General features: G+C 55.6%; 1 protein-coding gene across 2 annotated transcripts in view; it reads left to right on the plus strand.

The window, feature by feature from the left end:
- Nucleotides 1-23,850, plus strand: part of TNFRSF1B (TNF receptor superfamily member 1B) — a 35,881-nt gene extending 12,031 nt beyond the window's left edge. For both annotated transcript variants that reach the window (XM_047791862.1, XM_047791863.1), the window contains exons 2-10: nucleotides 5,889-5,994; nucleotides 7,875-8,003; nucleotides 8,446-8,595; nucleotides 9,044-9,137; nucleotides 9,532-9,761; nucleotides 10,597-10,674; nucleotides 11,545-11,579; nucleotides 16,796-17,003; nucleotides 21,422-23,850. In XM_047791862.1, coding sequence (XP_047647818.1) covers nucleotides 5,889-5,994; nucleotides 7,875-8,003; nucleotides 8,446-8,595; nucleotides 9,044-9,137; nucleotides 9,532-9,761; nucleotides 10,597-10,674; nucleotides 11,545-11,579; nucleotides 16,796-17,003; nucleotides 21,422-21,699 — 1,308 coding nt within the window. In that variant the 3' untranslated portion in view covers nucleotides 21,700-23,850. The remainder of the gene's footprint in view (nucleotides 1-5,888; nucleotides 5,995-7,874; nucleotides 8,004-8,445; nucleotides 8,596-9,043; nucleotides 9,138-9,531; nucleotides 9,762-10,596; nucleotides 10,675-11,544; nucleotides 11,580-16,795; nucleotides 17,004-21,421) is intronic.
- The last annotated feature ends 361 nt before the right edge of the window (nucleotides 23,851-24,211 follow it).

Raw genomic sequence — 24,211 nt, forward strand, 5'->3', positions numbered from 1 at the left:
CCTTGTCCCTTTTCCTGGACACCGTGTCCTCCAGCCATTCCATGGATCCCTGGGCCCTGGGTTTTGGCCGCTTGCTTAGATTCTTGATTTGGGGTCCCCTCACCCCTCCGGGTGTTTCTCTTGAGTAAAGTCTCTTGGAGGCCCCCCAAGGCCCCTAGCCTAGGAAGCCCACACCTGCCCTGCAGGCGTCCCCCTCGCTCTGCCTCGAGGCCCCCTCCACGCTCCCCGCAGCTGGCGTGCCTGGCTCCTGACCTTAGGCTTCTTGAGGAATGGGCCTGGGGCCAGTATGAGGGTGACCCCATAACGCCAAGGGCCCCAGGTCAGCTTCCGCAGACTTGCTCTTTAGGTGGGAGGGAAGCCCCTCCTTTGCAAGGCCCACCTGGTTTGCCCGGTGCCTCGCTAGAGCTGGGCAGCCTGCTGGCAGCGGCTTGTCCTTGCCTGTTCTCAGCTGAAACCAAGGCAGAAAGAGCCCGGTTCTAATATTCCATCCGACACAGGTCCACACTGTGTCAAGGCCTTTGCAGACTCTTAGAGCATCCCCACTTCCCCACTGGTCCCCTGGGAATTTGGGAGATGATAGACTCGAGACCCCTGCCTTGGCACCACCAGCAACTTGCGGAGGCAGGACAAGGGGTTATATCACCCATTTTACACATGACACTGTGGAGGTTTGGAGATAGGAAGAGATGTCCTCAAGTCACCTAAGAGCAGCCTTTGCACCCGCATCCTCTGAATTAAGTCTAGTACCCTTTCCGGTGATGCCAGGTGTCTGTGTACCTGAGAGGGTAGACACTTCCGGCCCCTCTCCTCCCAGAGGCCACCTGCTCAGGCTGTCCCCACCCTGGAGGGGATTTGAGGGGCAGAGCTGGGGCAGGAAAGCCCCACCCGCATCCACCCTCGGCCTTGCCTCACCCCCTGGTCCCCAGGTCATTCAGTTTTTCCACCTCTCATGTGGGTGGGCCACCCACCCACCACATCCTCCTGAGGTCTTGGGAGGGGGCCGTGCTTCTTGACACCCTTCTTTAGGAAGCTAGAGCTGGAAAGGGCTTAGAGCCTCAACCAGGCCATGCCACCATTTTACAGATGAGGAAACTGAGGCACAGAGAAGCCAGTTACCACGCCCGTAGAGGAGACGCTGGAGTCTGGGAGGGAGCTCCTTGGGGTGGGCCTGAGGGGTTGAGATCCAGTTTTCCTGGGGGGAGGAAGAAACATGGGGGTGGAGGCAAGGAGACCTCTTTGAGGCTCCGTCTTCTCATCTGTGACTTGGGAATGAGCATAGCACCAACCTCGTGGCGCTGGGATGAGGAATCAGAGACGGTAATGCACGGAAGCAGCTCTGCACAATGCAAGCTCTTAGGAGCGGGTGCGCCGTTTCTGTCCCCTGGCCTCCTTGTGCTCGCCCACTCTGGCCCTGGCCCAGGGTTGTGCACGGAACCCACTGGGCACATCCTCCCCGGGGCTCCTGGCCTTGGCTTGCTTTTCCCCTTTCCTCAGCTCCTGCTACCCCCTCCTGTGTCCCCACTGGGCATCTGTGTCTCCCCCGCTAGACTGCAACTTCCCAGGGCGGAGACTTGCGTGTGTTCTGTGAGGAGCGCCCGGCACCCGGCACCGCAGGTGCTCGGTATGTTTGTTGAATGAAAGACTGCGTGTTTCCACCTTGGCCCCGGTGTTTCTCCACCTCTACGTGGAAGGTCATCTGAGATGCTCTGTAAGGGTCCTACCAGCCCTGAGCTGCCACGCCTCAACCTTGCCCCCACCTCTGGGCGCCGTCCTCCTTGTCATCAGCTCCAACTTCTCCCTCCAGGACTTTGCACGGCTCCCGATCCTCTGGGCCCACCCTCCCTGCTCACAGATGCCTACCTTTGAGCCTTTGCTGCCCAGCTCCTGCCTGCTGAGGAGCTGCCAGCTCCTGAGAGGTCTGCCAGCTCCAGGCAGCTCTGGGAAAAGCCGGGTCTCAGATGCCTGATGTCCCTGCCTGCGGCAGGAGACAGGCTTTTCTGAGATTCCTGGCTGTTCACCTGGGGGGTCAGGTCGGAGCTGATGTCAGAGGAGGCTGGTCTGCGGCTGAGAGGGTCCCCTGTGCTGGGGTGTGTGTGTATGTGTGTGTGTGTGAGAAAGAGAGAGAGGAAGAAACAGAGAGAACCCATGTCAGCCAGTGCCCATTCCCGCTCAGCGTGGAGGTGGTTGGATGGGGGCTGGTGGCACGCGGAGATGCAGGGAGAGGGCAGATCTCAGGAGCTGGCCTGAGGAGGGGACCAAAGATTCGCCAGTGAGACCAGGGCAAGAGTCACATCCCAGCTCCACCTCCCCCCTCCTAGATGACTTTAGACAAGTGCCTTGATCTCCCTGAGCTGTGACGTGGGCACACGGCCTTCTGCTTGGGAGGTGGGAGTGGGATTCTATAAAGTGCCTACAGCCTGGCCTGGCAAATCCTAGGTGCCTAGTGAATATCCCCCCTCTTTTTTGCTTCCTTCCCAAAGGGCCACAACTGAGAACTTGAGTGACTGGGGCCTCATGGTGGGAGGAGGTGCTGAGTTTGGGGCCCGGGGTCTGTGTCGAGGGGACAGGAAGCTTGGGCCCCCACGAGAAGGGAGGCAGGCTGGGGCAGCGGGCTCGCAGGTCTTCTGGTGTAGCCATCGGTGCGTTGCTTCAGCTCTCTGAGCCCCTGCGAACTGTTGGTGGGGGTCTCTATCCAATGGTGGGTCCAGCCCAGACGGTTGCTCCCGGGACGTAGCAGATGCTCAGTGTGTGTCAGCTGCTCTGAAGGTGTGTCCCTCCTGTCTGGGGAAGAGGGAGCATGGCGTTGAGGAGAGAAAATGGAGCTGCTGCCTCTGATGTGAAGCAACTGAGGCTGAGAGGGGTTCCCTGCACTGGTGTGTGTGTGTGTGTGTGTGTGTGGTGGATGAGGAGTGGGCCCTGCTGGCCCCTTGTGCACAGTCCCCCATCAGCCTTTCACCAGCCTGGTATGGTGCAGAGCCTTCAGGAGACCCCCGGGAGGTTGCGTTTACTTCCTTGCGTTTCCATTTCCCCATCAGCGAAATGGGCACAATCAGATGTGCCTCACAAGTTGGATGTTAGATTCATCCTTCCTTCCCTTTATCCCTCCCTCTCTCCTTCCTTTCAGCTATCATCTCTCTCCCTTTCTTATCTATCCATCCATCATCCACCATCCATCCATCATCCTCCGTCTATCCATCATCCATGCATTATCCATCCATCATTCATCCGTTCACCATCCACCATCCATCCATCCATCCACCATGCATCCACCATCCTCTGTCTATCCATCATCCATTCACCATCTGTCATCCATCCACCAGCCTCTTTCTATCCATCATCCATTCACCATCCACCACCCATCCATTCACCATGCATCATCCATCCATCTATGCATCCATCATCTACCTTCTCCAGCCTCCCCCACCCCCTTACATACTGGGTCACAGATTTCCCACTTGTTAAATGGGAGGTTTATGCTCACCAGTGATTTCCAAATTTTTACCCGGGGACACTGTGTTTTGAAAGATTGGGTCTGCTGAGCATGCTGAGTGAACCCTGAACTACTCAGTTCAGTTCCTCATTTTAAAATGTCAGTCAGAGCTCCCCTATAGGTGGGTGGCGTGTGGATCTGAGCCTCCCTGACACCAGACAAAAGACCTGGAAGCTTCCATAGTCCTGCGTTTCCCGGAGGCTGCTCATTCTGGGGACCTCCAGGGACCCTTGGCCTGTATGACTCCTTTGCTGACCTGAGGCCTGGCTCCAGGGCCATGCTTTGGCCTGGCCTCTGCTCTGATGGGCAGGGCAGTGGAGGGAGTGACCTTTTGTCCTGCTCTGCAAGGGGCTTTCTGTTCCTCATTGTTTAGTGATGACAGGGCTGAGGGTTTTTTTTTTTTTCTGTCCAAGAGGATAAACAGGCCTCCAGATTGCTTAAGGGGGGCTGACCTCCTCTGCCTGCTGCCAGCAGCTGGGGCCTGGAGTCACACAGAGCAGCGGGCAGGAGTGGAGGGAAGGGGCTTCAGAGCAAGATTCTGCCAGGAAAAGACCCCAGTGGGAGGCTGAGAGGCTGCCAGGCAGTGGCCCGGGGACCGTGGGGGTCCGGCTGCCTGCCTTTGTCCAGGAACCCTTGCCCTGTGGGTGGAGAGAGAGCCCAGACTTGGCCAAGGCAGGGCCTTTTCCCGTCAGGTCCTTTGGGCCCTGACAGGAAATCCTTCCCCAGGCAGGGCAGGCGGTCCTGGGCTGCACCCTGGGGGCTGCCGGGGGGGGGGGGGGTCAGGGCCGGGGGGTGGGGTGGGTGGGACACTCTTCTTCCCACCAGGACCTGCCTGGCCCTGGGGCCCTCAGGTCCCACAGATTGAGGGGCTCTTTGGCTACAGGGAAGGGGGCCTGGGGGGAGGAAGCCTACTGCGTGCAGGTCTGCGAGGCCTGTGCCGACTGCCCTGGGGGACTGGGAGCTTGGGGGTGGGGGGGAGGAGGCACGGCCCTTGCTGCTGGCAGAATCCCTTGGGCAGGTTTTTCTTTCTTTTTTTATTTGCTTTTTAGGGCCGCACCCGCGGCTTATGGAGGTTCCCAGGCTAGGGGTCAAATCGGAGCTACAGCTGCCAGCCTACACCACAGCCACAGCCACGTGGGATCCGAGCCACATCTGCAATCTACACCACGGCTCACAGCAATGCTGGATCCTTAATCCACTGAGCAAGGCCAGGGATCGAACCTGCCACCTCCTGGTTCCTAGTTGGATTCCTTTCCACTGTGCCACGATGGGAACTCCCTCTTTTCTTTTTTTTTAAGAGTACAGCTTCCTAAGCCTGCGCCCTTGGGCTTCTGGCTGTTGGTTGGGGTGGGAGTTGGCATCATAGCAGACCCCCGGGGGATTTGAACACAGGCAGTGAGCCCCACCGCACAACTGTGAGGAGCCCCGAAAAGGGGCTTTGCTCCAGGACCAAACGGGAAGGGTAGAAGGACTGGGACTTAGTGTGTGTGTGTGTGTGTGTGTGTGTGTGTGCGTGTGCGAGAGCATGCTCGTGGATATACACACATGTGCACACACAGGCACTTGTGTCGGGTGCGAGGACAAGAAGGAACCCCATTTCAGCAAATGGGATGGTCATTAGAAGGGGCAGATCCTGTGTTGTTCTTTTTTTTTTTCTTTTCTTTTCTTTTCTTTTTGGGCTGCACCTGCAGCACATGGAGGTTCCCAGGCTAGGGGTCCAATCACAGCTACAGCTGCCGGCTTACACCACAGCCATAGCAACGCCAGATCTAAGCTGTATCTGCGACCTGTGCCGCAGCTTGTAGCAACACTGGATCCTTAACCCACTGAGCGAGGCCAGGGATCGAACCCACATCCTCATGGATGCTAGTTGGATTCTCAATCCGCTGAGCCGCAGCAGGAACTCCCCAGAACCTGTATTTAGAGAGAGCCCAGAACTGGAGGAAACTGAATCAGCCTGGGAAAGCTTCCCGTGGAGGCAGCAGTCCGCTGGAAGGATGAAGGGCTGATTCTCGGGTGCAGGAGGAAAGGGGAGGTAGGCTGAGCACAGGCCTCTTTGAGCTGAGCTCTGCGGTTCTCTCTGACCAAGGCCACTGCCTTCTGAGAGGCCCTCAACATCCCCCACCTTTCCTGGGTGCTGCGAGGAGCCCCCCTGCCTCCAGCCTCCTGGCTCTGGGCCTCCACCTGCGGACACGAGGGAGGGCGAGGCGGTGGGAGAAGGCACAGACTACCCCTTCTTCTACCTTTACCCCTACGCCCCGCAAAGGGAGACGCCCCCACGTCGAGATCCCAGCTGGGAGAAGGCCCAGCACTGGCACAGGATGGGGATCTGGGCACTGGAGTGGCAGAATCCACCAGTGGCTGTGCTGATGGCTGTCCTTCTGTCCCCCCTTTCCAGGCCGTGTTCATGCCCTATGCCCCGGAGCCCGGGAGCTCATGCCGGCTGCCCCTGAAAGAATACTATGACACAAAGGCCCAGATGTGCTGCAGCAAGTGTCCACCAGGTGAGGGGAAACCTCTGGGGCCCTCACCTTCAGCCCGGCTGGGTCCCTGGGGGCCAGTGCCCTGAAGGGTGTGTATTGGGTTGGGGGGTCAGGGTCAGGGCCCTTGACTTTTACTGAGCTCCCCCTAGTTCTGTGAATTGACCTCATGCTCCCTCTTGCTTCTGGGCCTTTGCACATGCTGTTCCTTTTGCCTGGGGCGCTTCCCAGCTCTCTTCCCCTAGCTCACTCCTTTTGACCGCTTATCCTTTTGACCGCTGCCTTGATGTTCTCCTCCTCCAGGAAGACTGCCTGCACTGCCAGGCCAGATCTAACTTCTCCTTTGAGCTCCCAGTGGCCCTTGACAATCCCCACGACAGCAGCTCTTTTTCACGCTGGGTGATCATGGCCTGGCTCTTTTGTGATCCCCACTGTGTGCCTCTTAGAATAGGGACTGTGGCTTGTTCTGCGCTGAATCCCAGCACCTGGCACAATACCTGGCACATAGTGGGTGCTCAGTGCATATTTGACTGAATCAGTGACCACCTGCTACCCATTTCACAGATGGTGGACCTGAGGCCTAACTCAATTTAGGAGAGCCAGGTGGCCCAACTCTCGGTGCTGTCCATCCATTTATTTATGTATATGTACATTCCTACAATGGTTTTTTTTGGCATCCATGGCATGTGGAAGTTCCTGGGCCAGGGGTTGAACCTGTACCATGGCAGCATCCTGAGCTGCTGCGATGGCAATGCTGGATACTTAACCCGCTCGGCCACAAGGGAACTCCCATTCCTATAATGTTCCAAAAGTATCTGCTAAGTATCAGGCACTGTTCTGAGTGCTAGGAATACAAGAGAAAGCAGGCAGACAAAATTCTCACCCTCGTGGATTTTGCATCCTAATCAAGGCATATACAAATAAACCAGTAGAGGTTCTGTGAGGTTCTATCAGAGAGTAAGTGCTGTGAAGGAAACAGGCAGATGGAGACAGAAAGAGTAGGACATGCTATTCTGTATGGAGTGGTCGTGGAAGGCCTTTGTGAGGCATTGACGCTTGGGCAGAGACATGCAGGAGGTGAGGGAGTGAGTCATGAAGATACAGCATGTGCAAAAGCCCTGGGGTGTTACCCTGTTTGGTGAACTTGGTGAACAGTGAAACCAGTGCGTAGCCCAGGGTTAGTAGGCAGAAACCATAGTTTAGACTTTATTCTTTGGGGTCCAGAAAGCCATTGGAGAGTTTGGAGCCGCTAGCCTGAGACACGAGCTTGTGCATATGTATCCATCACCTTCCATGGCTGTTTTAAGAGACCTCATGGGAAATGACTCTTCTTTCTTCTCTTAACTGGAGCATTCTCTGTAAGAAGTTACTAGATGAGCACAGCCGTGGCGATGGCGGGATAGGAATGGGGACAGGTGCTCAGAAGAGCAACTTCCTAAATGTTTGCCTGGGTGTTTCGCCATCCCTTGGGTTGCCCTCTCCGCAGGCCTTCAGGAGTCCCATGTTGTCATCCTTGCTAGGGTACCAGGGACAGCCACTGCTATCTTTTTTACCTTTCCCAGATGGAGAGTTTTAGCCAACTCTAAAGAAGAAGGGAGCTGGCAAACCAGTTCTTGCTAAAGTGTTATTGATTAGTAAGATTGAATTTCAATGGTGGAATTCCAGGCATCCGAACAGAGCAGAGAGAAAGATATTTTAGGAGCACTGGAAGGTTTAGCGATGGAGTGACAGCTGGTGCATGCTGGATGGGAGATGAGTTGATGTAGGAGTTGAAACTCCATCAGAGCCTTCCCAGCCGGATCTCAGAGCTCTGGGGCCCCGGGGGAGAGAGCATGAGCCACAGCCACCCCCTCCATAACCCTCGCCCACCCCGTCCTCTGAGACTTCCCACCTTGCTTTCTCAGGCTTCCGAATACAAACCTCATGCAACAGAACCTCAAACACTGTGTGTGGCTCCTGCGAGAGCAGCACATACACCCAGCTCTGGAACTCGGTTTCCGCGTGCTTTAGCTGCAACTCCCGCTGCAGCTCCGGTGAGTGGCCCCGGGGGTAGGGGAGCACCCAACATCCTCCTCTGTCCACCATGCCCTTCAGCCCCTTTGCCTGAGGGCTGGCCAGGATCATCCCAGACCGGCTGCTTTCATGCTCCAGGGAACATGTACAGCTCTTTGCAGGTTATCCGTGGTATTGTCATCCTCTGTCTCCATGGCCTCCTGGGGCGGGCAGGCCAAGGGCAGCAGTGGGAAAACTGTGCCCATTTTGGAGTTGAGAAAGCTGTACCTCGGAAAGCAGGCCTGCTCGCTTATGCTGTGATGGAGACTCTGTTAGGTGGTCTTTTTGCCCCGTCCTGAGGGCGGTTTAGCATCTGCTGGCGATCAGAGCTGGAGCTCTGTGGGTGGGAAGACAGAGTGGGCAGGGCAGTGGGCGGGGCTGGTGGGGCAGGAATGACCCTCTGCCGGCTTCTTGTTCCTTTAGACCAGGTGGAAACTCAAGCCTGCACTCCAAAACAGAACCGCATCTGCTCCTGCAAGCCGGGCTGGTACTGCACCCTGGGGAGGCAGGAGGGGTGCCGGCTGTGCGTGGCATTGCGCAAATGCAGCCCCGGCTTCGGCGTGACCAAACCCGGTATGATGCCAGGGCCATCGGTCCTGGGGGACCCCTGTGGGCCTCTCCTTCCTAGGAACTTTGTCAGTGGTGGCCAGGTGCCCATGATCCATCTGTTCACCTGTCCTGATTCATTGTTCCGCCCAGCACTTTGATCAGGTGCCTGCTGTGTGCCAGGCCCTGGGGAGCCAGAGGTGGATCAAATTAAGCCCCAAACTACTGGCAAATCGGGTGGTACCCCAGAAAGATGAAGTCGCTAGAATTAGTTAAGGACGGACTGCCCATCTGTGTGTGTGTATGAGTGGGTGGGGGTGTGTGTGTGAGTGTGTGTGGATGTGTGTTTCAAGGGGTAGAGGTGCAGACAGAACCCCATGGACTTCCTTGAGGGCTCCAGTTTCCCAAGGGCCAAGGTCTCCCTGTTCCACGGAGAGTACCTGGGTGGGTGACTGTTTCCGATGTTTCCTTGAAGGAACTGCGACATCAGATGTGGTGTGTGCGCCCTGTGCCCCGGGCACGTTCTCCAGCACACTATCGTCCACGGACACCTGCCGGCCCCACCGGATGTGAGTGGCTGAATCCTTTGGGTCTGGAGGAGCGGGGAGGGACTGTCCCTGGGCGATGGGGAGGCCTAGAGCTCAGAGCCGCTGGGCCGCAGTGCCTGGAATCCCTCCCTTGGGTGGAGGCATTGCTGAGCCCTGTCCAATGCCAGGATGAGTCTATCTGACGGTGGGTGGGTCCCCGGACAGCAGGCAGCACGGTGACCAGGAGCCTTGTCCTGGAAGTCAGGAGTGGGTGGGGAGCATGGGGAGGGGTGGGGCGGCCACTGGAAGGGCCAGTCTTGAAAGAGCGCGTGGCACGTGAACTTGCTCTCCTCCTGGCCTGGCCCCCACGAGGGAGCCCAGCCACCCTGAGCCTCTGGTCCTCTGTTGCCCTCTGACCAGCCTCCCTCTCCCCCAGCTGTAGCTCGGTGGCCATTCCTGGCACCGCAAGGATGGATGCAGTCTGCGCATCTGAGTCCCCCACCCTGAACGTGGCCCAGGGCCCAGCCCCCACGAGATCACAACGCATGGAGCCAACGCCGGGGCCCAGCGTAGCTCCAAGCACCGCCCCCCTGCCCCCGATGATCCCAAGTCCTCCAAGTCCCCCAGTTGAAGGGCTCAACACAGGGAACATCTCTCTTCCAATTGGTAAGTCACCGGGGGGCCCATTTGTCCTCCCTCCTATCTCAGAGTCTTACCTAGAACCTGCTAGGGGCTGAACTCTGTATTCCATCCTGGGATGCAAGTAGCATTTAAACTTGTTTTCTTCCTGGAGTTCCTGTCATGGCTCAGTGGTTAACGAACCTGACTAGTATCCTTGAGAACTCAGGTTCGATCCCTGGCCTCGCTCAGTAGGTTAAGGATCCAGCATTGGCGTGAACCGTGGTGTAGTTTGCAGATGTGGCTCTAATCCTGTGTCGCTGTGACTATGGCATAAGCCAGCAGCTGCAACTCTGATTCGACTCCTAACCTGGGAACCTCCATATACAGTGGGTGCAGTCCTAAAAAGGCCAAAAAAAAAAAAAAAAAGGCCAAAAAATAAAAAAAGAATAAAAATAAACTTGTCTACTTCCAAGACTAAGTAATGCTACCAAGGATTCCTGGGTGGGGAGAGGTAGGGTCAGTGTTTTATCCGAAGGTGGAGATGGTTTTCTGGTTGCTGTTTCTGCTGAGCCCATTAGGCTGTAGAGACAGTGGGCTGGGTCAGGTCACCTCCTGGGCTTCCCTTCTGGGGTCAGGACTGTATCAGGCCCGAGTTCTCAAACGCATGGCCCTCGAGCTACATGAGGCCCACAGACATGTTATGTGTGGCTCACAGTTTTGGTTTGATTGTTTTGTGAATTGAGTTTGAGCCTCTCTGGACTGGGTCTGTCCTTTACCTGTGACAGCCCCAGGCATCTTTGGTCACTGGCTTACCCCCCTGGCCCCTGCTCCATTTGAGTTTGCATTTTGCAGCTGTTCTGAGCTTCTCTTTTCCTTCCAGGACTGATCGTGGGTGTGACAGCCATGGGTCTGTTAATAATTGTCCTGGTGAACTGTGTCATCATGACTCAGAAGAAAAGTAAGATTCCATCATTTCTTTTTTTCATCTGTTTATTCACTCATGTGTTCAGGAAGCTTTTCTGGGGCACCTCCTGTGAGTCCAGCACTGGGCACGGCCTTAGGGGTCAGACAGAGCTGGATATGGCAGCCCCTCTTCTTAGGAGCTTAGAGCCTGGGATGGAAGGCACTGCTACCAGCTTAGCGATTAAAAGGCAAGATGCCATCAGGGCTACCCAAGGGGGAAGGAGACCAAGATTCTTGTCTGGGAATCCTGAGGGAGTGAGGCCTTCTGGAGCAGGTGGCATCTGAGCTGGTCAAGGTTTTGATGGGGGCGGGGAGAGCCCATTGTGGCGCAGCAGAAATGATCCGACTAGGAACCATGTGATTATGGGTTCGATCCCTGGCCTCGCTCAGTGGGATAAGGATCTGGCATTGCCGTGAGCTGTGGTGTAGGTCACACACGTGGCTCAGATCCTGTGTTGCTGTGGCTCTGGAGCAGGCCGGCAGCTGTAGCTCCGATTCCACCCTTAGCCCGGGAACCTCCTATGCCACGGGCGCAGCCCTAAAAAGCAAAAAACAAACCAAAAAAGATTTTGATGGGGATATGAGTGCAGGAAGGAATGGGCATGCAAAGCAGAGGGCACAGTATGAGCAAAGGGGCGCAGGCTGACGACGGCTGCGGGTGGTGGAGGGGAGGGGAGCAGTGTTGGGCAGGCTGGAAGGGTGGGTCAGGGGGCTTCTGTGTACCTTGTCTGGTAGGTCATTGCTCTCCCCAGGGCCGGGCCTCCTCGGACTGCTTCTGCTCAGGCCCCATGCCTCCTCCTAGTCAGGACAGACATGGCCTGAGGAAGCCACTCTCTCTGACTTGCCCCCTCTCTCCTCTTTGCAGAGAAGCCCTTCTGCCTGCAAGGAGACGCCAAGGTGGTGAGTGTCGCTCTGCTTACCACCCCCCCCCCCAACCCCCACCTCCCTTGGTCTCCTTCCTGCTGGGCTGGGCTGTCCCCGGAAGCAGTGAATTCTCCAGGTTGGTCTGTCCCGTGTCAGCCACGTGCAGAGCCCTGGAGGCTGAGGAAAGGCTAGCTGGGGTCTGTCGTTGGGGGTTAGGCCGCCCTCGTGGAGTAACAAAGGAGACTGTCAATGTGAAAGGTCACATCAGGGAGCAGAGGGGTTAGTGGTGTCTGGTCATGGCCCCATGGGGTGACCTTGGGCACTTGGAGGATTGCTCATCATTAAACGAGGACGGTGTCTCCTGAGCCCAGTTTTGCAGGGCTGTGCCTGTCACCCAACTGGCCGTAATTCTCAGCATCTCTGGCCTGTTTATAAGCACTTCCTCATGGAGCAGTGGTCTTCGAACTGAGTGCTGGTCTACCCCAGTGTTCCACAGAGACCCTGCCAACGAGTCATCTCTGGGGTTGAGGTGGAGGCCAGGGGGCTGGACCCGCCCGGGTCCTCCTCCAGCTTCAGCCAAAGCAGCTCTGATCTCTTCCATGAAGTCAGGTCTGTGCGGGATTGCTGCTAGAAACGGAACACGGACGCGGTATTTCATCACCGTCAGGAAGGCATTTCCCGCAAGGAACCAAAACCTTAGGGGACTTAAAAGGGCTTTATTTGCTGAAGCCGAGAGGTTGATGGCTGTTGGAATGCTTCGGTCGCATCCTTCTGTGAGACCAGCAGGAGCCCAGGCTCTGCCGTCTCTAGTGTGTTGGCTTTTGTTTTTGTGCTTGTGGCCTGTGTCGTAAGGTGGCAATCGCGTATGCATATGACATCACCACTGTCTACATGACCGTGACCGCCAGGTTCAGGCAGGAGAAAGAGGGAGAAATGGCCAGACAGCTGTGGTGTCTTTTATAAAAAAAATCACTTTCCTGGCAGCCCTGGGTAGACTTCTCCTTTTGTCTCATTGGCCGGACAATGTCATGTGACTGACTGTAGCTGCAAGGGAGGCTGGGAAGGTGAGGTGTGGGCAGGGCACCTTTGCTTTCCTAGCCTTTGTGGCGGAGGAGAACTGGGAGAGGCTTGGAAATGGGTGTGGGGGAGCCAGCACACGGTGTCTGCTGCAGCCCCATGCCAGGTGGGCAGGGCAGGGTTTTTTTTTAACCCAGTTTTACAAGATGAGGAAACAGAGGCGTTCCCTTCATGTTCCCTGTCCTGCTGGGGCAGGGTTTCTCAACCCTGCCTGATAATCCTCTGTCACAGGGGCTGTCCTGTGCATTGCAGGCTGTTCATCAGTATCGCTGCCTCTCCGCACCTAGTAGCACCGCCTCCCAGGAATGAGAACCAAAATGCCTCCAGATGTTGCTGAAGGTCCCCAGAATCACTCCTAGTTGGGAACCACTGTGCCAGGGGAAAGCTCAGCCCTGGTGGCCCTGTGCCCAAGATGTCCACAGGGTGTTAGACTTGGGAGGAACCAGAGATTGATTTCGTCTCCCGACTGTGCTGATAAGAAAAGAGGTACAGAGAGGGAAAGTGACTTTCTCAAGGTCACACAGCATAATGTCTCTGCACGCCTGGCCCAGTGCTCCTGGACCTGCCCTGTATTATTTCAACAGACAGAAACACTGGCTTCGGGGTTCAAATCATCTCTCATCCCCCCAATGTGCAAATGCCACTCCCCTTTTTCTGGCTCCAGTTCATTGATGCTGACAGCTGCTGCCTGGAGGCCCATGGAGCAAGCGCACCCTCTAAGCTCCACTCCGCTGGCCTAGCTGCCACTCTCTCTTTCCTGACTGGTTCCCAGTGTTCAGGGCAGTAACCTATCCCAGGTGTGGCCCGAGCCCCCACCACCCCTTTCCCTTCCCTGAGTTTTGTGAGCAACTCAACTGCTGTTTGTTGAGAGCCATTGCATGTAGAGCCCAGGAGTGAGCTGGTCGCTGGCCCACCAGGTGGGAAAATAACCCTAAATCCTGATTTGTGGTGTTTGCTCTAAACACTCCCATCAAGGCCAATTTCAAGCTACCCAGGCCTTACTGAGTGTGGAGCTGGAAAGAAACACGTACAGATCTGAGCTGCTTCCAGCAGACCCCTGGCTGAGCCCCAGGCCAGGCCCTGCATCCTCCCACACCCCTCATGAGGAGACCAGGGTCATCAATCCCATTTCACAGATGGAGAAACTGAGACTCAGGAGTTCCCGTTGTGGCTCAGTGGGTTAAGAACCTGACTAGTATCCATGAGGATGCAAGTTCAATCCCTGGACTCACTCAGTGGGTTAAGGATCCCGTGTTGCTGTGGCTGTGGTGTAGGCTGGCAGCTGCAGCTCTGATCCAACCCCTAGCCTAGGAACTTCCATGTGCCGTGGTGTACCCCTAAAAAGACAGAAAAGAAAAAGGGAAAAGAAAGAAACTGAGACTCGCGGGGTTCAGGTCCCCGTGTAAGTTTAGACTACTTGGTGAGTGGCAGAGCCCACGTTCAAAACCCAGTCTGAATCTGCAGGCCTTGTCTTTACCCACCATCCTGTTCTCCCAGGGCAGCCATTCAAAACTGTTCCAGGCACCCCCAGCCCCAGCAAGGACAGCCCTCAGAGGCTGGCACCTTTCCCGGTGCCCTTCAGTCCCCAGGCTCCCACCCCTGCCCTCAACCCTGCACTCAGCTGCAGGCAGTGGTCCCTGCTTCCCGCTAACGGCTGCCTTGTAACACTCCTGGCCCAGACGGCTGGGGTTGGAAACTCAGTGACTCAGCACCGCCCTGTCCCTCCTGCTGCAGAAGTGACGACAGTGGCTTCCCTTTATTCAGAAAAGGCCAGTGTATCCACGTGTGTGTGCTCACCCACAGACACCCGCACAGACACCCTTACACCAGGCTCTTGTTTCATAAAGAGGGCGAATGTTTACCAGGTGCTGAATGTGGGCCAGGCAGGCACAGCACTGAGCATTGTTCAGTCTCACAGCTGTGCTCTGACACAGGCAGTAGGATCATTGCCTCAGTTTTCCAGCCCCTGCAGGAACCTTGGGCTCAGAGAAGTTAAGTAACTTTCCTAAGGTCACACAGCAAGTGAGGGTGGCCTGAGACACAGACCTAGGAGCGCCTGTCTTCATCACCTCCAACACACACGCTAATGGCACCACTCATGGACATGCACACGTGCCCCCACACATAGGCACACGTGTGCACACCTCACCCCCCCCCACCTGTACACACAGGTGTGTGAGCCTCAGGAACACACACCCAGACACTCAGACACAGGCCCAGCCCGCGACTCTGCTGTAGTCTTTGCTTCTGCCCATGGCAGGACCGGGCGGGGAGGTGAGCAGGGCTGGCTGGGATCCTGTTTGTTGAATGCATCCCTCGGGTCTCCCGGTCCTGGGGTCCCAGTCGAAGGAACAGGACTCAGAATGCCTCTGCCCCACTCAGAGCCTGCCTGAACTTTGCAGTTTGTGGCTTTGGAGGAGGGAGGCAGGCTGTGACCTTTGTGGGTTTCTGTTCTGCCCGGCCCCAGCCTCCAGCAGAAAAGCCCCTTCTCTGGGGGCCGAGGTGGGGGGTGAGGAATGACATTTGGATGCTTCCCCACCCCATCGCCTGTCCCAGCTCAGAGCAGGGCTGGGGGTGGGGCCCAATACCAAGGTCAGACCATCGGAGCAGAGATGAACTTGAAATGAAATGCACTTGAAGTTCCCTCCGTTCCTCCAAAGCTGGGGCTGGTGAACCAGTGGGGCAGGACTCAGTGGGAAGTGTGCAGCTCCGGCACCTGAGCTGAGCTCTTTATGCCCTGCCATGGGCCCGGCTGTGTGATAACAGCAGGGGACTCACCCTCTCTGGGTCTCCGTGACCTCACGGGGACTGCTTGAAAAGGATCCTTCCAGCCCGGAAGGAGACTCAGTAAGCTGGCCTCAGCATAGGGAGGGCTCAGGGGTTGCTCAGGCAGGGCTGGGGGCTGTGGGATTGGCAGAGCTGATCCATCTGCCCAAGGACCTGGTACTCCTGCCAGCAGTGCTGGGATTATGGTTCCCTCAGGAGTGGGGCCGGGGGGTGGGGGGTGGGGAAATGTCTCAGCCTTTCCCAGGGAGGGGGCTAACATGCCTGTGTCCTGCATTTCCAACCTCTCCCCACCCACCGCCCCCACTGTGCCAAGCCTCGTCCCTTCACTCACCTCAGTTTTCATTCTATCCTGGACCCTCTCGTCCCGGGCAGGGCAGTGGGTGAGCACGTGGCCCCTCTGTCTTCTTTCTTCCTGGAATCCCGCGATTGCCCAGACGCCAAGGCAAGGGCCTGTGGGCCAGTTCAGTTTGTGCGGACAGGCAACTGAGGAGTGAAATTTCTAGGTGTTCCCAGCACAGGTATCTGGAAACAAGGCACCTTGTCTTGAGGCTCTGGGGCTGAAATCCCAGACACCCAGCGCTGTAGATTTTAGCCCAGATGAACCGCATCCTAACTGTGTGACCTTGGGCAGGTGACCAACCTCTCTGGGCCTTGGTTTCCATATCTGCAGAACAGGGATAACCCTGGGCTATTGGAAGGATCAATACAGATCGTGGCTGGAGAAACCGTTCTTAGCTCACAGCCTGTGCAGAAACAGCGGCAGGCTGGACTTGGCCCGTGGCAGTAGTTTGCTTAGCCCTGACATAGCAAAGCCTCGACCAACATTTACTATGTAACAGGCCCTGTTCTGAGTGCATTGCAAAAACTCAGTGCTTTGCTTTTTACAGGAACGCTAGGAGGGAGGTTATTATTCTTCCTATATCGATGAAGAAAAAAGAGGCACAGAGAGGTTAAGTAACTTGTCCAAGGTTGCAGAGCTAGGGTATGATTTGCATGTGGTCTGGTTCCAGAGTTTATGCCCTTGGCTGCCAGGCTGGGCCACCTCACCCCGTGCTGCTGTGGTGACTGTAGAAAAGTCTCTGTCTCTTTCTCTGGGCCTCTGCTTCCTTATGCAAAATGCGGGTGAAAATCCTGGCCTATCTCTAACTCTTTGGTGCAAAGGGCCATGTGGTTGCTCCTCTTAGGCTCACAGTCCAGTAGGGCAGCGATGCTCATCACAGAAGCCACAGAGACTCGCACGTCCTGAAGGTGCTGGGTGTGGCAAGAAGAACGTAGGCGCGGGCAGAAGGGCCGTGTAAACTGGGAAGTGCTGCTGGTGGTGAGCAGGAAGAGGGGACCAGAAGCCGGCTGATGGGCTGACCGCCTGGCCTCCTCTCCTCCCCATCCAGCCGCACCTGCCCGCCGAAAAGGCCCGAAGTATCCCCGGTCCTGAGCAGCAGCACCTGCTGACCACGGCGCCCAGCTCCAGCAGCAGCTCCCTGGAGAGCTCGGCCAGCGCCCCGGACAGGAGGGCACCCACCCCGTCCCAGCTCCAGGCACCGGGCGCGGACAAGACCAGTGGGTCTGGAGAGGCCCGGGCCAGCTCCAGCAGCTCAGGTAAGAGGCGGGGGCCCACCTGGTCCCCCCTCCCGCACCTTTCTTCCTGGTTTCTCTCTGAGCCATTTCCCCAGGGCCTCCCTGCAGGAGGAGGCCTGAGCCCCTGGCGGGACATGGGAGGCCTGTATGCCAGCCTCGCCTCCCTCTGCCCGCCGCAGGTGCCACCGCACCATCGCCATCAGCTTCTTTCTGTTCTCAGGCTCACCAAGTCCCTCCCGCCTTGGCCCTGCGGTTTCTCTCAACTAGGAAGATGCTTCTAGACCATCTCAGCTTGTCCTTTGAGTCCCTGATATGCAGGCAGGGAGTTTTCCTATATATTATAATACATATAATTCCTAACATGTAAAGTAGCATGTAACATAATATCATATATAAGCATTATATTATTTATTAAATATATATTATGTAATATATATATAATTATTAGTATCTTAAATGTAATATATATAATTATTAGTATATTACAACATAAAATATATAAGGTTATATTTCAATATATATAATATACTACTAGTTTATTTTAACTAGTAGTTAAAATTATGGTCATATATTATATGGAACATATTATATGTTATAATATATCATAAGTTTATAATATTCATTATGCATTATTTATTACTATCCCATAGTATTATTATATTGATACCTGTTATATTTCCTTAGCTTATCAGTGGTTAAACAGCTTCCTCAAGGGCATGTCTAGTAAACAGAAGAACTCAGGGTCCAAGATCCCGAGGCAAAAAATGATGAGTAGATGACATCCCGGGGGCTCCACTGGCTGTGGCTTGTTGCGTGGTCCCTCTGGGCCTGAGGCATCAGGACTGCGGGGCCTGTGTAGGGTCTGAGGAGCCCGTGCCCTGTTTACACAGTGTGCATTTTTCCCTGGACCTGGTGTGTGGCCACTGCCACCCCTGGCCACACCTGGTCACATTGAAGGGGCCCCGCTGCGGTCCCCCGCAAAGCCCAGGGCTTCCTTGAGCATGTTCAGTTAGAGAGAGGCCAAGTCCGCTGGCCTGCATCTCTCCCTCTCACCTGGCAGCGCTGGCCGGTGGGTCAAGGAATGACCGTGGACTTGGGTCATTCCCAGTGCCCTCCCAGTCGCTCTGGTGGTGAGAGACTCTGAGCAGGCTCCTTAACCCCGCCGAGCCTCCATTTCCCAGGCTAGAAACGAGCGTGGCAGCTCCTTGGCAGGGCTGCAACTGCTTTTCCTATGCCCCGTGACTCAGGGAGGGGGCTGGGGGTCCCACTTCCAGTTTCCCATCATAGCCCGCTCTCATCTGTGGGCTGTCTTGTCGGTGCCCCCCACCCCAGCCTGAGGACTCCCCAAGGAAGGGCCTGGAACACAGCAGGTGGCCCTAAATATTTGTCGAATGAATAAATGAGATCCGAACATAAACTCTTGATCTTTGTCCAACTCTCAGATCTGTCGGCTTTCTTAGCGACCCCTCTTCTGCCTGCATCCTGGTGTGGCTTCCTCCTTGGCCCCCGCCAGGTGGACCCCTGACTATGTCCCCCACCCCTTCTTCCCTCTGTCCATTCTCTTTGTTCCCCACCTGTCTCTCTGGCATCTGCTCTCCCCTTCTCCCCCCCCCCAACCCCACCACCAGGTCTGTGCCCCATCCTGGTCCCTTCTCTGCTCCCACAATGTCTGGTTCATGCAAAGGCCGTGGTGACTCTGGTTGACATTTGGGTGGAGGCACAGAGTGGAAATTTCCTTCCGGCCCCATGATTTCAGCCCCCAGCCACCGCCTGTTTGGGACTGTTCCGAGCAGAGCAGCTCTGGAGTCTGGAAACAGATTAGATTGGAAAACAAATAGCCGCCCTCCCGGCGCCTCTGGACACTCAGGTCCCCAGAGTAACAGCAGCAGCAACTTTCACTTTTCGAGGCTCTTATGTAGACAGCCCTCTACATTGATCTCAGCCTATCCATCATTCAGCCCCCACCCGCCAACTAGTCAGGAAACTCAGACACCCCCTGCAGGGCTGGGAGAGGAGGCAGGGCTGAACCTGAGCCCTGAAGCCCTTCCCGCCAGCTGTGTTCAGGTCTGTGGGTCCTGCATAGCCTGGTCTCTGCTATCTAGCTCCCGAGGGAAGCTATGAATCAGACTTTTAAAATGTAAACTCCTGAGTTTTAAAAGTCTGTGGCTAATTCACTTAAAAACACTACCTCCACCAAGGACAAAACACGTAGGGGCTGGACTTTTTTTTTTTTTTTCTTTCTTTCATTTTTGGCCAGCCCATGGCATGTGGCGTTCCCAGGCCAGGGGTCAGATCTGAGCCACAGTCGTGAGCTAAGTTGTGACCTAAGCCACAGCTGGGGCAATGCCAGATCCTTAACCCTCTGTGCCAGGCCAGGGATCGAACCTGTGTCCCAGTGCTCCCAAGACACTGCTGATCCCATTGCGCCACAGAGGGAACTCCTGTGGGCTGGATTTTATTCATTTACCTGTGTTTCTGTTTTAGGCAGGAGGACCATAGCAGGGGATGTTTGGAAAGCCCACCTCCTAGGCTCAGGGCCTGGTGGTCAGAGAACTCAGTGAGAGACCCCAAAGATGGATTGTGCAGTGGGGGAAGCTAGGAGGCACTGGGGATCATAGCAGAGGGAGGGACACAGCGAGTGATGATGGATGAGAGGGAGTGAGCCTCTTTGGAGAGGGAAGCCTTGGAGGGTTCTTGGAGGAGGTGGCTTTGGGGCTGAGGCCTGAGTAAAGAAAGGAATGAGCCTTGAAAATAGGAAAGAGTGTTCCAGGCTGAGCGAGCCGCGTGTGCAAAGGCCCTGAGGCTTGGAGGGCTCAAGGAGCTGCAGGGAGGTGAGTGTGGCTGGAAGGAACCTGGCCAGGGTCCTAGACCAGCAGGAGATGAGGCAGGAGAAGGCCAACCCCAGGAACTGCAGGGCCTCGTGGGCCGTGAGGAGGACTGTGGTGTTTGGAGCAGCCAAGAAAGTGACCTGCGAAGTCTGAGGGGGCTGGCTCTGCCTGCAGGTGAAGAACAGACTGCAGAAGGGCCGGGTAGAAGCCAGGAGACAGGTGGGGGCTGTTCACACTGGTCCAGGTGGGAGCGGAAGGAGGTACGGGCGGTGTGCAGGAGAGGTGAACTTGAAGTCTCTTTGGAAGGTGGACCAGGTCGGAACTGCTGGCGCATTCCATGTGGACTGTGAGAGAGAGATGGGTCTGAGGCTTTAGGACTGAGCATCTGGGTGGATGGCACTGAGATGAGGAGGAGCAGATTGGATGGGAGGTGAAGGTGGGAGTCAAGGTGAGGTGTAGAAGAGGTGGTTGGATACTCGGGCTCAATTTCAACACCTGTTTCACTGAGCCTGTCACTCCATCTCTTGGGGCCACGAATAGGACAGAGTCGTCCTTACCTCAAGGAGATGGAGAGGGTCATCATTAGACCCATTTTACAGCTGAGCAAACAGAAGCTCCAAGAGTCGAAGTGACTCAGCTGAGTTTATGCAGGCAGAGCAGGGATTCGAACCCAGGATTATCAGGCTGCAGAGCTCCGGACATCCCGGCCTCAACAATAAGGACAAACAACCACCCCTCCAGGCCACCCTCGATTTCCAGATTTATGAAATCTTAGAGGCAGTTACACGTGGATGAAAAAGATGTGCCGTGAATGAAGACAAGTTCAGGGTCAAGGTTTAATTGCCATAAAGGAGCAATTTCCAAGCCTTTTGGTGTTGACTCCTTGATATAGAGATGATGAGCCAGTGGGATGAGATTCTTGCCTTTTCATAGTGGCTGTAGCCAGGCTGCCAGTGCGTTCCTGCAGTTATGGGAAAGAATCCATCTTCACTGCCTGACCAGTATTCTGTAATAGATACTTCCTATCCAGGCCTGCTTCTCTGATTCTCGATGGGAAGTGTGTTTTGTTCTTAGAACCCCTTCACATGCTTTATATAATTGGTTCTTTCCATCTGTGGGGTGCACTTTTTAAAAAAAAAAATTTTTTTTTTTCTTTTTACAGCCACATCTGTGGCATATAGAAGTACTCAGGCTAGGGGTTGAGTCAGAGCTGCAGGTGCTAGCCTATGCTACAACCACAGCAGTGCCAGATCGGAGCCACATCTGCAGCCTACACCCCAGCTTGTGGCCACGCCGGATCCTTAACCCACTGAGCGAGGCCAGGGGTTGAACCCACATCCTTATGGATTCTATGTCACGTTCTTAACCCACTGAGACACAACGGGAACTTGGGGCAGGGTATTCTTATGGGACAGATGAGGAAGCTGAGGCACATGAGAGTTTAAGGGACTTGCCCAAGTTTACACAGTAGAGCTGGGCTGCAACGGGGACCCTGGGCTCCTGGGCTCTTTTCCATGACGTATTCTGCCTCTTGGGCAGGAGACAGGCTGGGAAGACATCCCCTGATCCAAGACCCCGGCTGATCACCCTCTCCCATCTTGTGTTTGGCAGAGTCATCTTCCGGCAGCCACGGGACCCAGGTCAATGTCACCTGCATTGTCAACGTGTGCAGCAGCTCTGACCATAGCTCCCAGTGCCCCTCCCAGGCCAGCTCCACGAGGGACACAGATGCCAGCCCTTCCAGCTCCCCCAAAGATGAGCAGGTCCCTTTCTCCAAGGAGGAGCGTCCTTTTCAGCCCCAGCCGGGGGCTCCAGAGACTCTACTGCAGAGCCCAGAGGAGAAGCCCCTGCCCCTGGGTGTGCCTGACGCCGGGATGAAGCCCAGTTAACCAGGCTGATGTGGGCTGTGTCCTCTGGTCCTTCTAGGCCCCTCCCCCGCAGGACTCTGGCTCTTTCTGGGCTAAATTCTTTTAGTGGCTTCCAAGCCCCGGGCTTCCTCTCACCTGCAGGCGGAAGCATGAGGCAGGGAGAGTCGTGGTGTGTCCTCTCCTGGTGTGTGTCTTTCTTGGAAGGCTGGTGGACACGGATGTGCTGGGCAGCCTGGGGCAAGCCACCCCCTGCCCCAACCTCAGTCGGTCCTGTGGGCTTGGCTTCTGAAGCCCTTGTCATGTTTGTGTTTTATTTTTCTTTTAATCCTTGGGCTTTACTAGGCTCTGGCTTCCTTCTGGGGACGAGGGATGCTGGGTGCATCATTCGAGGACAAGGGGCAGTGGAGAAAGGGCAGGCCGTTAAATTAACCTGGATGTGAGACTGCAGGACAGTCCCAGCAGGGGTGGCAGGCAGGTTGCCGTCAATCAGATGGTTCTATGCATGGAGAGGGTGGCAACCCCTGTAGGGGACAGGAGTCCTCCAGGTTAGCTCAGGACCCCTGAGAAGCTGCATGTCCAAATCCACTCCTGCGAGCCCCATCTCTTGTATCATGGGGTGAAAACCAGATGCCCAGGGAGCCCAGACAGGCAGCCCAAATGAGTGCTGTGAGCTGGTTAAAATGGCAAACCTCTAACCAGCAAACCTCTAATCAGTCGGAATCTTCCAGCTTTGACGTGGTAATTTAAAAACAAAAAAGTAAGCACCATACAGACAAACAAGGCAACAATGTAACAAAGCCAAAGTCTCAAAGTTTGCATCTGGTGCCTTTGATCTTCTCCCCGCCCCCGTTTACCCATAGCTCTAACCTCCCGACCTCCCCCACTGTCTGGGGTTGGGCTCCAAGGCCACACCTTTTCCTATCACGAACCGGAGGTGACTGAGGCCCCTCAGCCATCTCCTCCTACCTCAGCCTGGACCTTCCTCCTTTGCCTCCCAAGGGGGTGCTCCTGTTTCTTCCCACCCCTGCCCGCTGTTCCTGGAGTTCCAGGTCCCAGTGGATCCTCTGAGCCACTTTGGTACTGTGCCCTCTGAGAGCCGGAGTGGACGTGAGATGCTGAGAGCCAGTCTTGTGTCTGTGTGTCTGTGAGTCTGTGTTGTACCTTGTGGTTCTGTGCAGTCCGTGTTGTTAGGTCAGTGGCCTGCCAGAAGCAGCTGAAGCCAACACTTTTGCCGAGGGATGCTTCCTCGTTAAGGAGCCAGCCCACTCCCCGCAAACACCCGCCCAGGCCCTGCAGGTGGTGGACCAGTGTGGCCTTAACTGGATGTGGGAAGGAAGGGGGATGGGGAGCTCCTTGAGAAGACAGGTCCCAGGTACTTGGATCCCTTGTTGAAAAATTCCACTGGACTTGAACTTGGCAGCTGAACTCTCGGAGGGTGGGAGAAGCCCAGCCATTAGACTGGAATGAAGAAAGGCATCCCACCCTGGGATCCCTGACGACATCCCTCTGGACTGGATGGCAGGCAGCTGGGGTCTCTGCCCACGTTGGACCCTTTGTGGCCGTGGAGCACTTCTGCCCCCTGGCGGACAGTGCTGGGAAGACCTCAGGTCTCCTTGCCATCGCCCCAGCAGAAGCCGGAAACTTTGGAAGGAGACTTTCCTGGCAGTGGACTCATTTTGTTACTTTGTTACCAGACTTGCCAGCCAACAGACTCTTGCTCAAAAGATGCCAACCTCTCTCTTGAATAGGAACTAACACAGACCTTTCAGTTATTGGGTCTGGACCCAAGCCATAAGAAGAAAAAGAAAAAAGAAAAGGAACCAACAGAAACCCAGATGGTGATGAATCTGACCTCCCACAGGTCCCCGGTCCCATCCTACCCTGATTTTACTCCATGAGCATATTCAATGACAGACCTCCCGGTGGCCGTGACCAGAAATCACTAACTGAAAAAGGACAGGAAAGAGGTGACTCCCTCATTTCCAGGAAAACCCTGCCTCTTTTCCAGAAAACTGATGCATTTGTCCCCAGTCATTAGCCTCACTCCTCCCCCGATTGCCTTTACTCCTTAAAAGCAAATCCCTCTGGCCGTTAAGGTCAGAAATTGATTGATGAACTTAAGTTCCTGCTTCTCCATTCTCTGGTCATTGAATAAAGCTTGCACTGCTTGGAGCTGAGCTTCAGTTTTATCTTGGGCTGTGCGAACCCCAATGGAAAAAGAGCCTTTCCCGCCGAGGCAAGGGGCCAGGCTAGGGCCCAAGTGGGGGGGCGGGTCTCTACAACCTAATTCGGTAATAAAATGTTGGCGACTCTGCTGGGATATTGGTTCCTGATTGACTGTTTTGTTTGGTGGACGCAGGCAGGTTTTTCTCTGACAAAAAGCTGGCCACCAGAGCAGGGCGGTGTAGCCCTTGTCCTCAACCTTTGAGTCAGAGGGCGTCGCTGGATTAAGTCAGACTGAAGAGCCGTCAAAGGCCAGGTGGAGGGCTCCTCACGGAAGCCCCCTGCCTGCTCCATCCTTGATGGAGATGCC

The sequence above is a fragment of the Phacochoerus africanus genome, chromosome 8, assembly GCF_016906955.1.
Source record: "Phacochoerus africanus isolate WHEZ1 chromosome 8, ROS_Pafr_v1, whole genome shotgun sequence".
NCBI lineage: Eukaryota > Metazoa > Chordata > Mammalia > Artiodactyla > Suidae > Phacochoerus > Phacochoerus africanus.